Here is a 21664-nt window from a genome sequence, read left to right on the forward strand (position 1 = left end):
GTTCTGCCAAGTGCTGCAGGAGACTCAGGGTCAACAGCAGAGCGGAGGAGGCACCACGACCTCCACTTGAAATTTGAGGGCACAGCCTGAAAGGGGGAGTAGGTATTAGGGTGTCAGAGGTAAGAAAAAGTCACTACGCTGTCTCACAAAGATAAGTTCCTTGTCTGTGGTCAGTCTTGGGAGGGTGAGCATCGCAAGGGGCTTTTCCAGCGGGACTGCAAAGGGAAGGGTTTGCAGACTCTGCAACATGACTGGGGGGTCTCCAGGCAAAGCGAGTCCTACCTGCAGGTCGGCCCCATAGAAGGCAGCCATGGACGCATCGGCCACAAGCAGCGTTTCCACAAAACGAGCCTCAGACACAAACCGCTTGGTCCGACTCGTGGCCCCCAGCGGTGGCGGCGGTTCGCTGGCGCCGGCTGCCTCGTCTTCCTGGCCCTCCTCCTCCTCCAAAGCGTCGTCTCCTCTCTCCTGCCTCTGATCCTCTCCCTTCTCCACCTCCCACTCTGGTCTCGCCGGGAGAGGGTGGGCTTCCGCGCCGGCCGTGGCTGCGCCCTGGGCTCGCTGGCGCGCCGCGGGCCCCCAGCGCTGCAGGCGGTGCGGCTGCTGCAGGGAGCCCCCTGCACCCCGGGGCTGGATGGTGAACTCCTCGCCTTCCAGCAGGAAGGAGCCGCTCAGCCCGCCGCACAGGCTGACGGCCGCCAGCGACTCGGGCTGGGCATTCACGGTGCCGGAGAAGAAGCAGGCGCGAAGCTCCCGCTCGCCCCCAGCCGCCCCGCCGGAGCCCCCGAGGTGCTCGATCTTGAACTCTGGCGCCAGGAAGCTGGCGTCGGGCGCCAGGCGCAGGACGAAGTCCTGGCCGAAGGCGGACAGGTGGAGCGCCAGCTCGCCCGCGCTGCCGGGCAACCGTGTGGGCACCACGAGCTCCGAGGCCGGCCCCTCCGCGCTGGGGCGGGCCGGGGCGCCGCGGGCGAACTGCGGTAGCAGCAAGAGCAGCAGGAGCGGCGGCCACCGGGGGCGGCGGGGGGCATGGAGACTCCGGCGGCGGCGCGGGAGAGCGGAGAAGCGGGCCCGGCGCGGGCAGGTGCTGGCGGCGGCAGCGTGGCCCAGCCGCTCTCTCCAAGAAAAAGAAAATCGATCAGCTCGCCGGCCTCCCGGGCCTGCGGGGACTTGGCGGCGGCGGTCCCCGGGCGGCCCCTCTGGCTGGCGCCACCAGCTCCTGCCTGGATCGCCCGCCCAGCAAGCGCGAGCAACTGGTGCCCTGGACAGGCAGCCCGCGCGCGCCGCTCCTCCGCCCCGGCCCCGCGCGCTGGCCCGGCTCGGTGGCCTCTCGCCTCCTCCCCACCCTGGGAAGCACCGAGTGGGCTGCCGATCCCTTCGTATTTATACTTCCTTCCCGGCTTTGACATAAGAGGTTTATTTTTGATCTCTCACTATTCCCGTTTCCCCTCCCCTGGGATCAGAGAGAAACTGAAAAGAGGGAGCGAGAGAGGAGAAAAAAATTTTTTGGATGAAATGTAAAACCAATCAGGAGTCAGCAAGATTCGTCGTCTCTCCCCCGCCCCCTCCCTCCTTTGGTAAGTGTCAACTCCAACTTTTTCCTCCAGGCTTTGTGCGAGATCCACATTAACTCCTCCAGTGCTGGACTGGACCTGCAGGCAGGGCCCTGGGGGAGGCCCCAGTTACTCCCTCCTCTGTGAGGCCAAGGGCCCAGGGCACATCCTCCGGAAAGCCTCCTGCCCGTGCTGCAGTGACAGTGTTCGGATATCTGCAGGGTGACAACGTGAATCCGATGCAGATAAGCTGTATGAGAAGCTTCTAGAGCTTTCAAACTTAAAGCTAAAGAGAGATGTAGGAAAGGGCATACTAAAACCCTGCTTCCCAGTAAACAATGTGGCATGGGCTAATTTTCACCTCAAGCTGGGTGGGGATGGAGGCAAAATACCACCAGAGGCAAGGTTGGCAGCAAAGTGGTATTACCTGGAAGGAAACTAAGCCTTTCCCTAAGAGGGCAGCAGATTTCTAGAAACTGCTTGTTTGGTCCTGAGAAATCCTCTCCAATACTGCTCAATTGCTGGGGAACTTCAGGAAAGGTGGCCTTTCAGGGGTACTGCCCACAGCAGGTTCACAGGGATGAGAGTTGACACTGCCCCTCCCTTCCTGGCATGAGCAGGGCCTGAAACTAGGGAGAGAGGATTGTCATGGTCTATAATCCTTGCTCAAGATGATAAAACAGCACTTAAGGCACACCGTTTTAATGTTTTAATGTTATGCATCTGGATTGGATTCAAGGTCTTGTTCTCCAGGTACAGGCTCTGGAGCCGCCCCTTTACCCTTTCTCTGAGTTTTCCCCATGGGACTTCCCTGCATCAGGACCTTATAGTCCTTTGCCCCACGTGACCCCACCTACCCTGATCTCTGCCTGTGTTAGGGACACTGATAGTTGAATTAATCCTGTCTTGTTTTTAATCAACCCAGGTCCTTTCAGTAACTCTGGAGTTCCAGCATGCATTGAGACTCTCGGGGCAAGTTACCTCCAAAAAGGAGGTTCTCACAGCCACAAAGTACTTTTTTTGACTATAGATCCCAGTGGTATTATCTGGGAGGGAAGCCCTGCTAAGTTTCCTCCAAGTGTGCCCTCTCACTGCTTGCTCAGAAGCACAAAGGGCTGCCTTTGAATTAGGTGAAAGGATCAACTTTCCAACCTAGCATGCTGCAGAATCTTCTTTCCTGGATAATTTACAAGATAGGAATAGCTCAAGTCTCATTTGGGGAAACACTTCTGGAAACAGGGGAATGGAAAAAACAGCCTCTTTAACACTTCCAAAAATGAGCAAACCACTTCATCTCTGCACCATTGTGGAAGAGTCCCAGGGAGAGTGACCTGGGAGGCAGCTGTGTTTCAAGGTGATTGTAACATTTTCATCAGGATTTTTGTTTCTTCAAGTTCCTTATCGGCCTTTTCCCAGAGTGAAACTTCTGATTTTCAATAGCAATGAAGTCTTAGAGGTTTCCTTCCTTTTCCCTGGTAAACATCCGAAAAGCGTGAGTTTGAATGGTTGTGCCCTTTGCTCTCCCGAATGTATATTTGTGACTGGGAGTGGGAGTCTTAACCAGACCAGGGAAACTCTTAGTTATCCTTGGAAACCTCTGATCTCAGTTGGGGAAGTGGTTTTTTTCTTTTTTTTTTTTTTTTAATAGAATAAACCATCTCCAAAGTCAGGGCTTTCAAAGTACCCTTTGGAGAGAGTTCAGATAGTGAACTAAGGGACTTTATTCTGCCTCATTTCAACACAGCAGAATCATCATCATCATCATCATCAGCAGCAGCAGCAGCAGCAGCAGTTATAACAACTACTGCTGCTGCAGGCTCACTTTGGGTTACATCTGCCTGGCTGTCTCCTTCCTCCTATGCTCCTGGATTCATTCTTCCAGGAGATAGCCCCTAACTTCCTTCCTCCTATGCTTCCTGGATTTACCCTTCTAGGATGGCCCCTACCTCTTGTAGTATGACCTCAGGGTGCCAGGCTTTGCCTTAGCTATGTTTCAACCTAAGGCCTTGATGCTGGGCTGGTTTGTGCTTGAAAGCCTTTAGGAGGATGGCAGATGAAAACAGTAAACAAAACAAACAGACCAGCGAAAATCCCAGAGGGGTGTCCTTTTAATTACGGATATCCTATATTATTGCATTTGTTCCCAAAATACATACTTGTAGCAGGGCTGGTGAAATCTTACATGTTGCCTGCCTTTGCATAGTCTACAAAATAAGAATGATTTTACCTTTTTTTAATGGTTGAAGAAAATGAAAAAGCATAATAAAATTTCAAGACTCTTGAAAATGGTATGAAATCCAAATTTCAGTGTCCATAAATGTTTTATGGGAAGGCCATCACAGCCATTCATTTACATATTGTCTGTTCTTGTGCTGTAAGGGCATGGCTGAGTGAGCCTAAAATACATTTACAATCTGGCCCTTTGCAAAAAAAACTTTGCTGACTCTTGACTCTGGAATTACAGTAAAGCAGTATTCATTTGGAGTCCTCAAATTTGGAATGTGGGATTATGTAGACTCAATATATATGATTCTTTTGGAATTTCTTGCTATGAATATGAGTAAAAAATTAAAATAAAAACATGTTTGTATTTTTAATTCTGTGTCTAGCAATTATTATTTAACTAGCCCTGTTATAATTAAAGAACTTAAACATTTATGATACCTTATATTGTAGATTTTTTTGTGAATTTTAAGTTTTTTAATGGTACCTTATATTGTAGATCTTTTGTGAGTTTTAACTATACTGACATAACAGGTTATTTCTTAGTTTACAACTAGAGCTTTAGAGAGTATATATTATGCACTTATAGGGGATACTAAGCTCTGGTGTTGTCTAGGCTCTCCTTCATGGGACATTAGTGGTCATAATCAGTTCCCATTCTACAGACAAGAAACAGAAATGAAAACATTTTGTGACGTGTACACGAAAAAGAAACACTCGTACACCGTTGATGGGACTGTAGACTGGTCCAGCCCCCTAGGGAAAACAGTTTGGATGTTTCTCAAAATATTAAAGACAGAGCTACCACATGATCCAGCAATCCCACTTCCTGGTATCTACCAAAAGAATGCAAAAATGCTAGTGCAAAGATACTTGCACTCCTACGTTTACTGCAGCACTATTTATAATGGCCAAGTTATGGAAACAACCTAAGTGCCCAATGGCAGATGAATGGATTAGAAAGATGCGGTCTATGTACACAAGGGAATTCTACTCACCTATGAAAAAGATGAATTGTCCCATCTGCAACTAAGTGGAAGGATCTGCAGCAGGGGGGTTTGCTAAGTGAAAAAAGTCAGAAGGAGAAATCCTGGGTGGTCTCACTTATACATGGAATATGGAGAAACAAAACAAAGGATCAGATAAAAGCCAAACCCAAACCAAATTCTAGAAATCTGACTGTAGAATTGAGGTTACCAGAGGAGGAGAGGGAAGGAGAGCAAAGAGGGGAGGGTGCCCAATAGGGAGTGTGGAGGACTATGGGTAACTTGGTGGGGGTAGGCATCTGAACAGGTAATAATCTATGACTCTGAATCATATACAGTGTTGTACATCAATGTTACCTTAAAAAATCATATTGTAAAAAATAATTAGATAATTAATGGTAAAAATTTTCCTAAAATACTATATGGTACTTCCTGGGCCTCCCCTGGTGGCACAGAGATTGAGCGCTGGGCTGCGAAGCTGCCTGCAGCCTCTGCAGCGCCAGTTCAATCCCTGGCCACCAGCGAGGGTCCCACATAGCTCGACAGACCTCTCCTGCCACGGCCGCTGCTCCCCTCAGCAGTGTGTTTCATCAGTCTGCCTGTTCTGTTCCCCGCTATCGCTCTGGTGAATTTTCTCACCCTCCCTCGCTTCTGACTGTACCCAGTGCTTGTATAAATAAACAAATAAATCTTTAAAAGAAAAGAAAATACTATGGTACTTCCTGCATGAAGATAAAGAAACTGCATTACTTTAAAATACCTTTTCATTAAAATTGCTTACAGGGTCAGACATTCTTTTAAAAGCTCATTTAAATTAAATTTAAATTTAATAGTCAGAATAATAGTATCCATTGTCCAGTGCTCGCTGTGGGCTGAACTGTTGCCAAACAGCTCACAGACATTTCACTTTATCATCACAACAATCCTCTGAACAGATACCCTAGCCATAAAGAAGTAGGTTAAGTAACTGACTCAGGGTCACCTAGTAAGTGGTGGAAACGGTGTTCTTAACCAAGGTCATATTCATAAATTACCAATTAAGTATAATATTTTCCTGGTGATAATGTCCTACACTGGATTAGTGTTCCTTTCTTTGGAACCAAGGATTAAATCATGGTATTACAGAGCTGGAAGAGATTCTAGGACTTTTATCTTTATAGATCTCAAAAAAGTGATAAACAGCTTTTATCAAAAGCCTGTTTTAGTAGTTAAATACAGAATTCTTTCTTCCTAAACAAAATAATATCCTTTTTGTCATAACCCCTATTCATTTTCTGTCGTATTGGCTATTATACAATTGCCATGACCCTGTATTGCTTATAACACAGAGAATTTCCCGGTCCTTATCTTTTTTCCCAGGCAAGCCATGTTTGATTTTTGACCTGACTTTTGCATTCAGCTTCACTTTGTTTTCCTTTGGGCATGCAGGCTTTTGTGATTGCCACCTGTAAGAAAGCAAGCATTCCTAAATATTTTTAGCCAGTTCTTTCTTATTCCGAAACAGTCTATCTTTTGAAACCTTTGGAATTTCACACAGCATTTGGAAAGCCATGGCTTTGTAGACTCAAGGCCACTTTAAGTTCAATTTCCTAACTCCTGTAAAGTGCTATCTACTCTGATTATTTTTCCTACCTTCATCTGGCTGCTCTGACATTTACACCAGTTATAGTCTTGATGGGTACGTGCCTGACTCTGTTATCTATATCACTGAGAACGAAATCTAGTACCAAATTTAATGCAATATTGACATTTGTCTGCTTGGGAAACAGTTTTAATTTATTTTAAAAGACTGAGAAATTTTTTTGTTCCTACCATTTTTATTTTTAGTTACTAACTTGCAAATATTGGGTTCAGTGTTGGGCACTCGAAACATAAAGTTTCCCAAAGTTCCATGTGGAATGCATCTGTGCCTACGACCTGTGATCACCACTGTCACAAGGCAGGAGGTATTACTCCCACATTTTGAGCCCTGTGTTCAAAACAATAGCCTCAACAGTGATGGAGGCTAAGATCATGCTTGCACTATCACCATACGAACAGCAGGTGGCACTATTGGAACTTGTTATTTATCCTCCTAATTTTTAACAGCAATTTTTCCAAAAGTTTGAAACCCCTGCCATGTCATGCAAGTCTGAAAGAACAGTTCTTCAAAACTGTACAAATAAAAACTTCAGTGTTCATTATATTTCTTACTATCAGTCGCTGAAGGAGTTTAATGGTGATTTGTCATTTTAATATAACATTTCTGCCGTCCTTTATCTAGATTTCTGGTTTTCATCAGACCAGCACCTCTCAGTTAAAATTATTAGGCAGTATTGGGGAGATGGCCAAGCTAAGATGTCTCCAGGGCCCCTGGACTCCTCCGCACTTGCTTGTCTGACCCCCAATTATTATGAGAATGGTTGGGTTTACTGTACACCCATTAATGCAAACAACACCTCCGCCTAGATTGCCATTATTGATTCCTACCACCAGATGGGAGTCTTGTCACATTTACCTTTTGTGACCGCTACAAGAGGGTCTGAAATCTCTCTAAACTAAGGCTCTAATTAGCCACTTCTAATCATGCATACACAGACACACCGGCACCACTCACACACACACTTATAAATATGTATTTTATTGTACTAACTGGAAAGGTTGCACTCACTTCTTGTTTTAGGGAAGAAAAGAGGAATGAAGGACAGTGGTATTTCAAGGAGGGTGATTTCTCAAACAGTTGAGTTTTTATTCAAGATCTTCAAGGGACTTGACATAAAACTACCCACATTTTATCAACGTGTTCCAGTGTGCAGTGCAGAGAGGTGTGCTCCACACATAGCAAACACATGTAAATGTTCCTTGTTTTCTATCCTCCCCCTCATCTTGGTCTTCATCATCCTCATCATCACTGTTTAGTCCCACCTGGTCAGGTAGAGTTGTAATGAGACTGCAGTGTATGTGGGCTCTTTCCTGCTCCTTGTCAGGCTCTCCCTTCTTTTTGAGTGACAGGGAGCTCAACTAACCTCTGCTCTCAGGGACGGAAGGGACCCCAATAGGAGAGGAACACTTGGGCTTGATAGCAAGTCTTCGTAGGAGTGTTTGGATTATAAGAGATCTGAGGAGGGGAATCCACAGAAACAATAAGAGGCAGAATATCAGACAATGTGGCATTAGCATGAGGGAGAAACCTGGGGCCCAGGGCCACCTGTTGGGGCTTCTAGGTGGTCCTCTTCCTGCTTGCATTTCTGGGGGACTTTGCAGAGGGGGAGTGTCCTCACCCTGTTCAAGCAATGACAGGGGGCACTTGAGGGGTTTTTAAAAGGATTCTTGAATCTGGTGGGAAACCGCATCATGAGACCCTTATGGCCGCACCCGTGCTAATTTTCAAGTATGCTTGAATAGTGGAGGAAATAAACATTCTTTTCATTCTGGTTAAAAAAATCCAGTCTCTTTTGCCTTTAGACATCTAGGCCTGGTGCAAACTGTGTAGCTGTCCTTTGACCCTACTTCCAGAGGTGGCAGGAATTGCTTCTTTTTTCCAGAAATTTATTCCTTGTAGTCCACTCTGCCTGGAGCCTCATCAAAGTCTTTGGTATTGGGGGATTTTAAAGAGGGACGCAGACATCAGAGGTGCATGTAGGAGATCTTTTACTTACCTCTTATGATGTAGCTGGGGGAACAGAGGCCCACCAGGTGGTCATCTTCTCAGACCCTCATGGCTGGTGGACAGCAGATAGGGTTCTCAGCCCAGAGTCCTGTCCATGTCACATCTAATTCCACTCTCCCCTGCAGAGCAGAACCGGGGCTCAGAGTGGTCAAAATGGTGTTCTTAACCAAAGTCATATTCATAAATTACCAGTTAAGTCCCAGAGCTGCTTGGAGACTGGTGGTAGAATCTGGGTTCCCTTAATGCAGTGGGACAGGGGTTAAAGTCCAGCATCCCGTGTAATCCAGCTGACTGTTACATTCATTCAGAACTCTGTTTTTGGTGTGTTTGTTTTTTCTTCAGCAAAAGAACCTTCCTTGTGGAAGAATTCAAAGTATTAAGAAGCTAACCATATTTAGTGATTTACAAAGGCGTGTTTCACCCTGGGTTCAACTCTCTAAGATTGTGAAGGTATCTTCTGAATGCCTCAAAAGGTGATGGAGAGAGAGGGAGGCCTGAGGACTTAGGAGATAGAGAGACTTAAAGTGAGGCTGGGAGGAGACAGAAGGGCACAGGGATGGAGAAGCCCTGTGTACTTACAAGCAAAAGCATTTTAATTAGCAATGAAGCTTCAAACGTTGAGGGCTTTTTTTCCTTATCTTGCTCTGTGTGTGTTTGTGTGTGTGTGCACGCACGTGCATGTGTACTACTTATGTTTCTTTTTTATTTTTTTTAAAAAGATTTTTTAAAAAAGATTTATTTATTGGGCCTCCCTGGTGGCGCAGCGGCTGAGTGCTGGGCTATGAAGCTGCCCGCAACCTCTGCAGCACCAGTTTGATCTCTGGACACTGGCGAGGGTCCCACATGGCGCGCAGACCTCTCCTGCCACGCCTGCTTCTCCCCTTAGCAGTGTGTTTCGTCAGTCTGTCTATTCTGCTCCCCGCTCTAGCTTTGGTAAATTCTCTCTCACCCTCCCACGCTTCTGACTGTACCCAGTGCTTGTATAAATAAATAAATAAATAAATAAATCTTTAAAAAAATAAATAAAATGTTAAAAAAAAGACTTATTTATTTATGCACACAAGAACTGGGGTACAGGCCAGAGGTGTGGGAGGGTGAGAGGATTCACCAGAGACAGAGTGGGGAACAGAACAGGCAGACTGACTGAAATACACTGCTGAGGGGAGCAGTGGGCAAGTCAGGAGAGGTCTGCTGTGCCATGTGGGTAGCTCCCTGGCAGGGGATCGAACTTGTGCTGCAGTGTCTGTGGATAGCTTCATAGTGCTGTGTCTTAACCCCTTGTGCCACCAGGGAGGCCCTAAAAAGATTTTTTTGAAGACATTTATTTATTTAGGCATACAAGAACTGGGTTGTAGGCCAGAAGTGTGTGTGTGTGGGTGTGGGGGCGGGGGCAGTGAGAGGATTCACCACAGCCAGAGTGGGGAGCAGAACAGGCACATCTACTGAGAAACACTGCTGAATGGAGCAGCAAGTGAGCCAGGAGAGGTCTGCTGTGCCATGTGGGTTAGCTCCCTGGCCTGGGATCGAACTCATGCTGTGGCGGTAATAGCGCTGAAACTTAACCTCTAGGCCATGAGGGAGGCCCTTATGTTTCTTCTTGACCAGACTAGGAAGTGTCTGGATATAAAAGGTGATCAGCACAGAGAAACTACTTTTCCCCTTCCTGGCTCATGTTGTCTGGAACCACTTTTGGTACATAGTAGATCGTATTTCCTGAAAGTGAGAAAATAGGGAATGGGAAGCTAAGAATGAAAAGATGAAAGAAAATTCAGAAAGAGGGAACAACTGCATACAGACCAAGGAGAAAAGGAAAGACCAGGCCAGGGATTGCAGAGATAGGAGCTGGGAAAAAGAAAGGAAGAGGAGAAGTGGCAAGGAGCTTCTCCCCTTTCCGCCACCCACGGGCGCATGCAGGCGCTCTGGGTCTGTGCACAGAGGGAGTGGCAGGTTTGGTGTCTGGCCTATTGGGACTCCCTGGGATGTCGAGGTGAGAGAGCTACACGACAGTGAAGATCCAGCAGGGATGGGGACTGAGAATGTGGGTTTGGGAGCCCCATGCAGAGAGGCGGGGCAGTTGAAGTTGTGAGTGAGTGCATTCAGCGTTATGATGTATGTGAAATTAGGGCCTCGCTTTAGTTCCTTCTGCCTTTCTGCTCACTCTTCCACTTCCCTTCTTCCACCATTTTCCCTTTTTCCTACTTCACAGGTGAAATCAGCCTGTCTAATCACCATTCTTGCTGTCTCCTCTCCTGCCCCACCTGGGCCTTTCCAGAAGGAGCAAGCAGCCTTGGTTTTCCTCATGAAATCAGAGCTTTTCACCCAGTTAGGCCCCGTGGTCTACAAGCATCTTCCACTTGGTCTGTTCACCGACTGAGAAATGTCAGGGTGGCCTACGCTAATGTGAAGAAGAAGATTCCTGGCGAACCTGGAGAGGATAGGAGAGAAAGGGAGAAATCTCCACTTGCTGTGACTTGATGTCTGGAGTCTCACCAGCTACAACTTGAAAGGATTGGACAAGTCACTAGGCTGCTTCTGCCAGGTTGGCTAAGAAATGACATTACTGGATCCCATCGCCCCTTGGCTCTCAGCAGTGACAAGGAGGCTGCACAGAGGTGTGGGGAGGAGGAGGCAGGAGCAGGCAGAGCCCCAGAAGCCTTATGAAGGAAAGACCATTGGGCTTCTCAACAGAGTGCTGGGGACCACAAGGTGGAGGAGAGTGGGGTCTTCAGGAATGCTGGGCTCTGCCTGCAGCTGCTCTGAGGTAGTAGGAGGGCTTGAGCCATGAGAGCCTTTCCCCGACCATGGGCCTGGACATCAGTGGTTCTTCTTCAGTTATATACTAGAGCTTTTTGCCCTTTGAGGTCTCATGGTTTTTTTTTTTTTTTTTTTTTTTAAAGATTTATTTATTTATACAAGCACTGGGTACAGTCAGAAGCGCAGGAGGGTGACAGAATTCACCAGAGCCAGAGCGGGGAACAGAACAGGCAGACTGACGAAACACACTGCTGAGGGGAGCAGTGGGCATGGCAGGAGAGGTCTGCTGCGCCATGTGGGACCCTCGCTGGCGGCCAGGGATCGAACCGGCGCTGCAGAGGCTGCGGGCAGCTTCGCAGCCCAGCGTTCAACCGCTGCACTACCAGGGGAAGCCCTGAGGTCTCATGTTTTGAGGATCAGAGAAAACTCACATTGACAAGCCTCATGCATATTGCGTTGTGGATGCTCAGTGGGAATTTGCTCTTTCACTCTGGATGCACCATTCTCCCTGCAGCTAGCCACGGTGCTCTGTCCCACTTCCCACTCACTCCTCCCCAAGTGAGACAGACAGGCAGGCAATGACCTGGACCAAGCTAACAAGCACAGGCCAGGTGGGCGTTCCACAAGGCATTTCTAGATGTGAAGCCAGAGGAAAAAATGGAGGGTAGTAGCTTGTGAAGTGGAAGCCTCTCATCCTGGGAGTTTCTCGAAGAACCCTTCCCATCTATTGGGTTTGGTGAGAATCTTGATGGATGAGAGCAGGGTGGATAGATGGACCCAAGAGCAGAGAACTTGTTTCTTGTTTATGAGACTCGTGTTTCCCTCTGGTGGTAACCTGTACAACCTCCATGGCGACCTGGCCTGGGAAGCTCATTCTCCCTTCTCTCCTCTTAAAGAAACTCCATGCTGACCTCTGTCTGAAACTTTCTACCATATGAGTTTTGTTTTGACACAGCTTTGCACCCTTGCAGGTGCAAATGTACCCAAGTGGTAAAAACTTAAAACATGTTATCAGTTCTTTTCACCTTCATGTAAATGAAGACGAAATTTGAGAAAATGGAGTGAGGACACCTGAGAAGAATTAGACTGAGCAACAGCACGCCCTGTGGTGAGAGAGGGCCCCGAGGAGGGGTGCAGTGGGTGAGGGGACAGAGGTGCCCTCGGAGACAAAGGAGGTTCGTGTGAGGACAGGAAGGGTTGGCTGCCTTGGGGCTTCCATGGGCTACATGCCTATCCCCTAACAGTACCCACATGAAGAGAGCAAGAGTCTGCCCTGCACTTCAGTTTTTCCTGGCAGAAGCAATCAAATAAATTGCAAACTCCTGCAGTGAGAATTGGATCAAGCTTCTAATCATAGGAGTCCCAAGTAATGCTACTCTGTGGGCTCCACATGTCCTTACTAGTGATAGTAAGAATTTTCTTCCTCTTTCATAAATAAGGAACCCTAAGTTCCAGGAGACTGGGAACTTTAACTAGCATTAAGTAGAGGGGGGCTCAATTTAAGGGTCTGCAATTTGGGGTCTTGATCTGGATGTTTCCCGGCTCCCAACCTCTGAGTTCTGTTTCAGGCTTGGGTGGTGGAGATCCTGCGTGATGCTGGGGTATACCACTAGCATGTGTGAGAGGCAACTATTCCTTCTGTTTGGGCACTTGCACGGTGTAATGACAGGAATTTTGTTACTGCTTTGTGGCAAGAATGTGATGAGGGACACAGCAGTCATGGAGCAGGTTTGCAAGGCAAGACTCTGCTGCTTGAGGAGTTCTTGTGCCATGTATTGAAAGCATACAGGATAGTAAAGCTGATCATGTGACAATGGTATGAGGAATAAAGTCTGGAGGGTGGGATAGGAATGTGAGCAATGTTTTACGAAGGACAGGGAAGGGGACATCGGAACATATGTCAAGAGACATTTACGTTAACAAAGTATTTGATGTTATCACAGAAAGTTATCCCCAGACCACCATGGAGATAGTCACGTCATTATGTCAACAGTGGCCTAAGTGTCCTCGGGCCTGCCTCATGATATGGGCTATACTCCGTAGGTAGTCAAGGAATGCTCTGCTGTGATTTGTAGATAGCAAATAGGTCACAGTTGCCCATGAGTGGCCAGCCAGTAGTCAGCTCATAGGAACCCACAGCAGGGCTTGCTAGACCTCTGGGGATTGAGGAGTTTTCTGAGAGTTTGCATATCTCCCAATGCTTTGGATGAAATTTTGTGTGAATGTGCGTGCCTGGGTACTTTTTAGGGGTGAGGTTTCCTGTGATAAAGACATTCTCAAAGGTCCCCAGATGGTTAAGAATTGCTTCACTAGAGCAAATGGCCATCTGCTGTGTTCCAGAGAGCTGAGCTCCCTAGTGCCATAGTGTCAAGGAAAGGGAGTAAAAACAAATACAATGGAGGAAATGCTCTTTTATATAAATTAGATCACATGGGTGTTCTCTGTAGCTTTTTGTAAAGGCTCCGAAGACAGTAAACCAGTCATTTTAAGACCATCAAGTTAATTGCTGACAGAGTAGAATCAGCTTCGAGGCAACTCATTTGTTCTTATAAATTCTATTTTAAGTAACTTGAAAATATATGTTCCAGGAATGTGATGAGGAGTGAGTGAGTAGAGGGAGGATGAGGACAGAACTGTCTGTAGCTGGGCTACAGGATGGGACGGGAAAGGGGTGCACCCACTGGGTGAGGGGCAAGCCCCATAATGACAATGGCATCGTCCTGCCAGAAGAAAGGCATCTGAATGGGGTACAGAGGACTCAGCTGGCTGGGATTTGACAAAAGAGTTTCAGACTCACTTTTGTGCCTCATTAACAGATGATGTTTTTTGTCCAGCCCCTTTAAGTCATACCAAAGTGGAGATGCTAATAATTCCTGTCCTGCCACTCCTCCTCCTCATGTGTTTTTCTGAGGATAAAGTGAGACGATATCTGAACTCATTTATAAATCATAAGCTATTTTGTAGCTGTCAAGTATTTTTATTAGATGGAGAAGGGGCTGATGGGAGAAAACATGGTGTGTGAGGAGTGATGGATTCTATTTTGGAGTCTCTTTTAACATCCTGGAGCCTAGAGGGGCGCTTTACCTTGGTATGGTGGACGGCTTGAGGTCCCAGATCTAGCTCATGCATGCTGAGCTACTCTTCTGCATGCTGATGGGGATAGAGGAGAGGGTATACTGGGAGGGGCAGAGGAGATGGAAGCTTGTTTGGCAGAAAAAAACAATTTGCTTTCTAAACACCTACACAGGAGTCAAGGACTTAGGACAAGATCTTGCTCAACTTTCAATAAAATTATATCCTAAATGAAGGATTGGCCTCCCCCAGATGTCCAGCTAGACTTTTTCAGAACATGTCACTTGGCATGTGTATTATTTTGAGCTGAGGTCAGTCAAGGCCCTACAGCCTCACAAGAAAACTTTACTATTTCTTTAACTACCTAGAAGAATAGAAATTGGGGCTATTACCCAGAATTAAGATTTTTTTTATCAGAAATAATTTTTCTATTCAAGAAACCTGTATTTATGGCAGGCAAACACCCTGGCTTTATTCATGAGTCCCCTACTTCTCATCATGTAAATCTCTCTGCTCTCTTCTGGAAGTCCCAAAACCCCATTCTTTTCCTTAATTTATTACAAATAACTTCATTCTAAAGCCAACTCTATTGGCTTTAGACTCTCCAACCATGGAGATTCTTCATACATATGTAATTGTATTTATTCTTCTCTCCTTCTAATCTTTCTGATGTTCATTTGATGCCTTGACCAGGACCGAAAGAACCCAGACATTTCCTTTCTGCGCTTACACAATGAACCCATCATAAACTGAAAATATTTAAGGTAAAAAAATGCATTTAATCTACCGAACATCATAGTTTAGCCAAGTCTACCTTAAGTGTGCTCAGAACCTTTACATTGTTCTGAGTTGGGTGAAATCATCTAATGCAAAGCCTAATTTAGAGTAAAGTGTTGAACAGCTCATGTGATTTATTAATTACTGTACTCAAAGTTAGAGCAGTCTGCAGAGTATTGGGTGTTTACTCTCGTGGCTGTGTGACTGGGAGTGGCTTCCCCTGCCCAGCATCATGGGAGAGGGTCCTATAATCTATCCTTACATGGGAAAAGATCAAATATGAGCTAAGGGCCTCCCCTGGTGGCACAGGCGGTTGAGTGCAGCGCTGTGAAGCTGTCAGCAGCCTCTGCAGCACCGGTTCGATCCTAGCCACCCAGGAGGGTCCCACATGGCGCGGAGGACCTCTCCTGCTGCAACCGCTGCTCCCCTCAGTGTATTTTGTCAGTTTGCCTGTTCTGTTCTCTGCTCTGTCTCTGGTGAATCCTCTCACCCTCCTGTGAATCTGGCCTGTACCCCGGTTCTTGTATAAATAAATAAATAAATAAATCTTTAAAAAAAATGAGCTATGGTTTCCATTGAATGCACACTGATCTTGCACTGCTGTGAAGTCAACAAGTCATTCAGCCAAACCATCCTAAGTTGAGACCATCTGGTTAAATTCATCTCTTTTAAGTATTCCTCCTCAACCAGCCCAGAGGCCAGCTATCTTGAATAGCCAAGAACAACCAAAGTAAGTTATATTGGGGTGTGTGTGTGTGTGTGTGTGTGTGTGTGTGTGTTTGCATGTCTGTGTTTGCGTGTGCACAAATCTATAAAACCAATTACTACATTGGGGAGCTTGCGGGTGGTGACTTTTATTTAAGACTCTGCAAGGGGGAATTTAGAGTGTGAGGAGGTAGGTGGGAACTATTATTTAATTAGTTTCCCTAAGCCTGGTCAGGACCCATTGTTCTAACCTCCTAGCATTCAAGAGAACAACTACAAGACTTAAGTACCAAGGGACTTCTAGTAAATACTTGCTGCAGAGAAAAACAGAGTGGGTGGTTCGGAGTTGAAAAAACGAGTTAAATATTTCCTCTGAACAGAGGAGAATGGACCCAGACCCAGAGCAATAATTCACAGGGCCTTGGATGAATCTCCAGCTGCTTCAGCTGTCTCCACATCTGGGAGGTGATTGGCCAAAAGTGCCAGCACTGGTGAAGGCCAGTGGACAATGCGGCTACAGTTCCTGAGTCTTCCACAAAACCTCCCAAGCCTGTGCCTTTCTAGATATGTCTGCTCTGCCCACCTCTCTGGCACAGTTTCCTTGAAGAGCAAATCAAACATATCTGGGGTCTTCTGCAAAGCGTGGTAGAGAAGTGAAGCACACAATAAATGATAAATCTTTAAATCTATTTCTGAGAGACTCTGATCTGAATCCTTACATGGAAGACCAAGGATTTATAATATCTGATCTGAGGAATTGGGAAACTTCTTTTATTCACTTCTTTCCCCAATAAAACATTGCCTAGATCATAGAGCTTAGTCCTCATTTCTTCCCCAACTCTTTTTTCTCCTCAAATCTTTTTTTTTTCATTGGGGAGGTACTGCAGTGTGCTGATTTTACAGGGAGGTGGAAGTCACTGTTGGTTCTGATGTTGGTGAGTAATCAGGATCTCAAAGAAGTGTTGTCTCCACATTAGACCCTCATGATTGCCTCCTTCTGGCCTCAGTGCATCATGCTTTTGGGATGATCTTCTGTCTGGAGCCTCCTGCACCCACCTGGTTCAGCCAAGCAGCCAATACCTGGCCTGGAGACTGTCATGGAGATGGATATAAAAGAAAAACACTGTTTTGGGTGAGTTTCCAGAGCAGTATGACTGTAGCCCAGACTTATGAAAAGGATTTAATTAACAGGGGACAATCAAGTTCAAGTTGAATGTTACTATGATGGAAGTGGAATACAGATATGCTGCAGGAACTAAGAAAAATGGAATAATCAAAGTTAAGTGGAGAGTTATACAGACAGGCATAGAGGAGGCTGACAGGGTAGCCTCTATGGGAGAAATGGTTCACATAAAGCTGAAAGGCAGGCTGAAACAATAACTTCTGAACAGGAGAACCAAGCAATTAATTTAGCTAGGCCCAAGTTTTCACATAAAGGGTAAAGAGAAGTGAGATTATGAGATGAGCCCCAAGCGACTGGCTGGGTAGCCTTATAGAAGTAACTTTATGTCTCATGGCTTGAGCTGCCTCCACTATGAAATGAGAGTACTGGCTAGATGACCGGGATGGTGGATTCAACTTCCTGTAAAAGAGCTTTAGGACATTATTAATTATGGGAGCAGCGTGTCAGACACTCCAAATTCTCCTAGGACATAGCCATGTCCTCATTTCAGAGATGAAGTGTCTTGTCCAAAGTTTCACAGACTGAGATTAAATGGAGTCAATTCATTCATTCTATATTTATGGAGAGCCCCAATCTTCCCAGCACGGTGCCAGACCCTCCAAGATAAAATCGTGAATGTGACAGAGGGAAGAAAGACAATAAAAAAAATCAGAACCCAAGTAAGTGAAATAGGTCTAGATGGAAATAAATGCCGTGGCAAAAATAAACCAGAGCATCAAGATTGTGATCTGGAACTTCTTAGGTTGCGTGGCCTAAAAACTCTACAGAGTGGGTACTTGGACTGAAACCTGATAGGGAAGGAAGAGGTCAGCCTCATTGGTGGACATAAAAGGCCAAGCTGAGGTATTTATTTATTTATTGTTAAAAATTTATCTATTTATTTATACAAGCACTGGGTACAGTCAGAAGCGAGAGAGGGTGAGAAAACTCACCAGAGCCAGAGCGGGGAGCAGAACAGGCAGACTGATGAAGTACACTGCTGAGGGGAGCAGCGGGCATGGCAGGAGAGGTCTGTGCGCCATGTGGGACCCTTGCCGGGGGCCGGGGATCGAACCGGCACTGCAGAGGCTGCGGGCAGCTTCGCAGCCCAGTGTTCAACTGCTGCGCCATGAGGGGAGGCCCCCAAGCTGAGGTATTTAGATTAGATAGAATGAGTGAGGTGCCCATCTTTCTTTGAGAGGAGCTGGTGCCCGCCCACACAGCTAACCCCCTTTACATAATTTCTCCATCTCCATCCCCCTTCCTTCTGCTGAGATGTTGTTCTTATAGACTAAGAGTATGTTTTTGTTTAGATTGGTTATCAGTTATGCATATGGTGTTTGTCTTTCTCCATCAGACGTTTATCATTTAGCAGAATACCCTGCAGGTCCCCTATGTTGTTGCAAATGACAGGGTCTCTTCTTCTTATAGCTGATTAGAATTCCATTGTGTGTATATACTATACCTTCTTTATTTAGTCACTGGTCAGTGGGTGCTTAGGCTGTTTCCAGCTCTGGGCTATTGAGAACAGAGCTGTGACGAACAGGGGATGCACGGATGTTTTCCCCAACTAGTGTTTTTTTTTTTTTTTTTCTTCAGATAGATACCTGAAGAAGGATTACCAGACAAAAAGGAATGTCTATTTTTTTTTTGAGGACTCAAAAGTTGCGGGTTTTTTTTTCATTTCTAAAGCTCTTAAGATCATGAAGGACCAGGAGAGGCAAGAGAGTGCCTATGACAAGCCCTAGCATGGAAGCAGAACTGCTGAGTGACATTGGGAGCCCCTGAGCAGAGCTGGGGAAGGATGTGCCCACGAGTTCTCCTCCCTTCTGTGTCAGTAATACCTGGGAACTTCAGAAGATGAAGATGGCAATCCTCTTGGGGCTTGGTAGCAGTAGTAGTGGTAGCACTACTAGAAGTAATAGTATTAGCAGTGATAAAATAATTTATAAGAATATTAACAGTACTATTAGCATTTAAGAAACTTTTCTTTTTGTATAAGCACTTTTGAGTATTCTCTAAGCATTAACTTTTTATTTTTTTTAAATATTATTTACGCATACAAGAACTGGGGTACAGACCAGAGACAGAGTGGGGAATGGAACAGGCAGATTGACTGAAATACACTGCTGAGGGGAGCAGCAGGCAAGACAGGAGAGGTCTGCTGTGCCATGTAGGTCAGCTGCCTGGCGGGAGATCTAACTCCTTGCAGTGGCTGCAGATAGCTTCATTGTGCTGCAGATAGCTTCATCGTGCTGCATCTAACCCCTTGCTCCACCAGGGAGGTCCAGCATTAACTTTTTAAATCCTCATAATAGTTACAGGGGCTGGGTAGTAGTATCATTATCACTTTAACAATGACAAAGAAGAGGTTTAGGGAGGGACAGTAACTTACCCAAGTTTCAACAACTAAGATCTGGGGGAGCCATGATGCAAGTTTGGGTCTTCGAGGCTGGACTCTTAATCATCATGCTATGTTGTTTTCCATAGGCCTCAAGCAGTCATGTAACTTTTGATCAGGAAGGATCTTTGATATAATCTACACTGGAAATTTTTAGCACAGTCCTCTGATTGAAGTCTCTGCTCTAAGAGAATTTCTCCTCCTTGACAAATGAGAAAATTGGGGTAAGAGAATCACATCAGTGATGGAAATGGAGTGTCAATGTTGAGTTCTCCTAATTTCTACTTGTCCTCTACTTCATCTTATTTCAAGAGTTTAAATTCTTGGTTAGGAAACCCTGGTAAAATTTTGTCCTCTTGGACAAAATTGCAGCTTCCCAAGGAGAGAAGCATTAAACAAGCTAATGCACATAAAATTCTTGGTGTGGCTTAGCACAGAATCAGGGTTCAATGGATGCCAATGCCTTTGAGAAAGTGCACATGGTCGGTTTCTGTGCTCAGCATTGAGAACAGCTAGGCTATGACCGGGGAAGGAAAAGACAGGCACACAGGAGGAAAAGTGTTCCTTGCCCTGAGTCTGCATCTTGACCGACAAGCCACAGCCTTGCCAAACCTCATCCAACACGGTGAAAGTAAAATGTCTTTGGAAATCTTGTAACCCACCATTAAAGCTTCTGGGTGTAGGAAAACAATTCCTTGCCCTAAATAAGTGACTTAATGGTTATCCTCAGTTTTCTGAGTTTTCTTTTAATTATAGGCCCTCCTTAAACACTCCAACACACAATGCCTTTGTAAATTTGAACTCTCTCTCACACACACAATTGTCCCATATGCACATTTTCCCTTTCATTTACAGAGCATAAACACTCACACTCATTCATGTAATGAATTTCAGCCCCATGCATCTCAATTGGAGAGGGGCCCCAAGAGAATTTTGGGTATCTGAGCAGTCTTCTTATCTTAAAGCTCCAGGGAGCCCTCTGAAGAGCCAATGCTTTATGGAGAGACGATAATGGGCAAAACATGCTCCTTTCTGATGGACAGGTCCCAGATTTCTTGCTACTTCAACAGCAGGGTTATTTACTTGGGTGGCCACTTCCCTAAGAAAGTTCTAAAACTCTTCCACACCATTCCCTTTCTTATACTTACAATCACTGTGTACTTCCTTTCCCTGCCTGCTCCTCTTGCAGATTCAATCCGGAGTCTTTGGTTTTGTAAAGACTTTCTAGGTATTGAGATTAGTAAAGATTTCCTTACTCTACTTGTCTTTCTTCCTTGTTGGAAGAAAGACATGGAGTTGATGGAGCAATAATGAGGACCTTAAGGACCATGCTGGAAACAAAGCACCTCCCACATCCCTCCGAACTAGAGGGGAACTCATAACTTGATGGTGGCAGTCCCATCCACTCACAGCCCTGCAAGATGAACTCATGGAGGAGGTGCCATTCATTCGTCTACTGTCTGCAGCCACTGGGTGTCCTCTCACCCCCCAGCCTGCAAGAACACAACTTTCCCATGTTTTTGGTGTGTATTTTTATTCTTTGACAGGGGCTCCCCTCTCCTTCCAAGCCCTGAGTGGTGGCGTTTGCCTCTTTCAGTGGTGTAAACCTATTCCAAGTTCTCAGGTAATGTCCTTGAATGGGGACATGCAGAGAGGAGGGGCAAATGCAGCTGATGGGGACATGAAGATGAGCACCCCAATTAGCAATTCCATCAGACTTCCACTTACTCTGCGCCCTTTTCTGGAAACTGTTAGTTGTCCTGGGAGTAGGGGATGGGAGTTGGTGGTTCTGGAGGCTCAAGAGCACAGATAATCAAATTATTAGGGAGAGGTGGGGTTTGTTTTAAAAAATAACTTAGAAGTTTATATACTTTAATTTTAAATAATAACTGTGTTTAACAGCTGACTGGCAAAATTCCTGAAAATTGAACAACCTCCACCAGTCCCTGGAGCTGCCCCAGTTTCCAGGAGGGACCAAGAGGATCCTGACTTCTAGAAGGGCACTCAGTGTCCCTGGGAAGTTGCCCTTTTGGCAATAGGATATTTACAGGGTAAGTCTTGGTTCTGTGTGTTTAAGGGGCACCGTGATGAAGAAACCCAGAGGTTACAATGGGCGGGACCAGGTGGTTTGGGAGTGGGGGGCAGTAGTGCGTCTTCATTCCCAATTCCTGACTCCAACTGTCTTGAAGGGAAGGCTGGACCGCCTGGACAGAAGTGGCTGATGTGTGCGTAAGGGAGGGGGGTGAGGAGGGGGCGCACTGAGGCACGGCGGAGGGGTAAAACAAGAACCGAGACTCTAGTGTTGGTTTCCCGGGCCAGCCCACGCCTCCTGCCTCAGCGAACGCCACTCCCTCCGCCAAGTGGCTCTCCGCTCTGGAGGCGGGA

The 21664-nt window shown here is 46.1% G+C and overlaps 1 protein-coding gene across 1 annotated transcript in view; it reads right to left on the reverse strand.

The window, feature by feature from the left end:
- ADAMTS8 (ADAM metallopeptidase with thrombospondin type 1 motif 8) overlaps positions 1-21664 on the reverse strand; it is a 42332-nt gene that overhangs the window by 20202 nt on the left and 466 nt on the right. Inside the window, exon 2 of the mRNA XM_037507904.1 lies at positions 283-1112. Coding sequence (XP_037363801.1) covers positions 283-1112 — 830 coding nt within the window. The remainder of the gene's footprint in view (positions 1-282; positions 1113-21664) is intronic.

The sequence above is a fragment of the Talpa occidentalis genome, unplaced genomic scaffold (assembly GCF_014898055.3).
Source record: "Talpa occidentalis isolate TD23 unplaced genomic scaffold, MPIMG_talOcc4v2.1 talOcc4.12, whole genome shotgun sequence".
NCBI classification, from domain to species: Eukaryota; Metazoa; Chordata; class Mammalia; order Eulipotyphla; family Talpidae; genus Talpa; species Talpa occidentalis.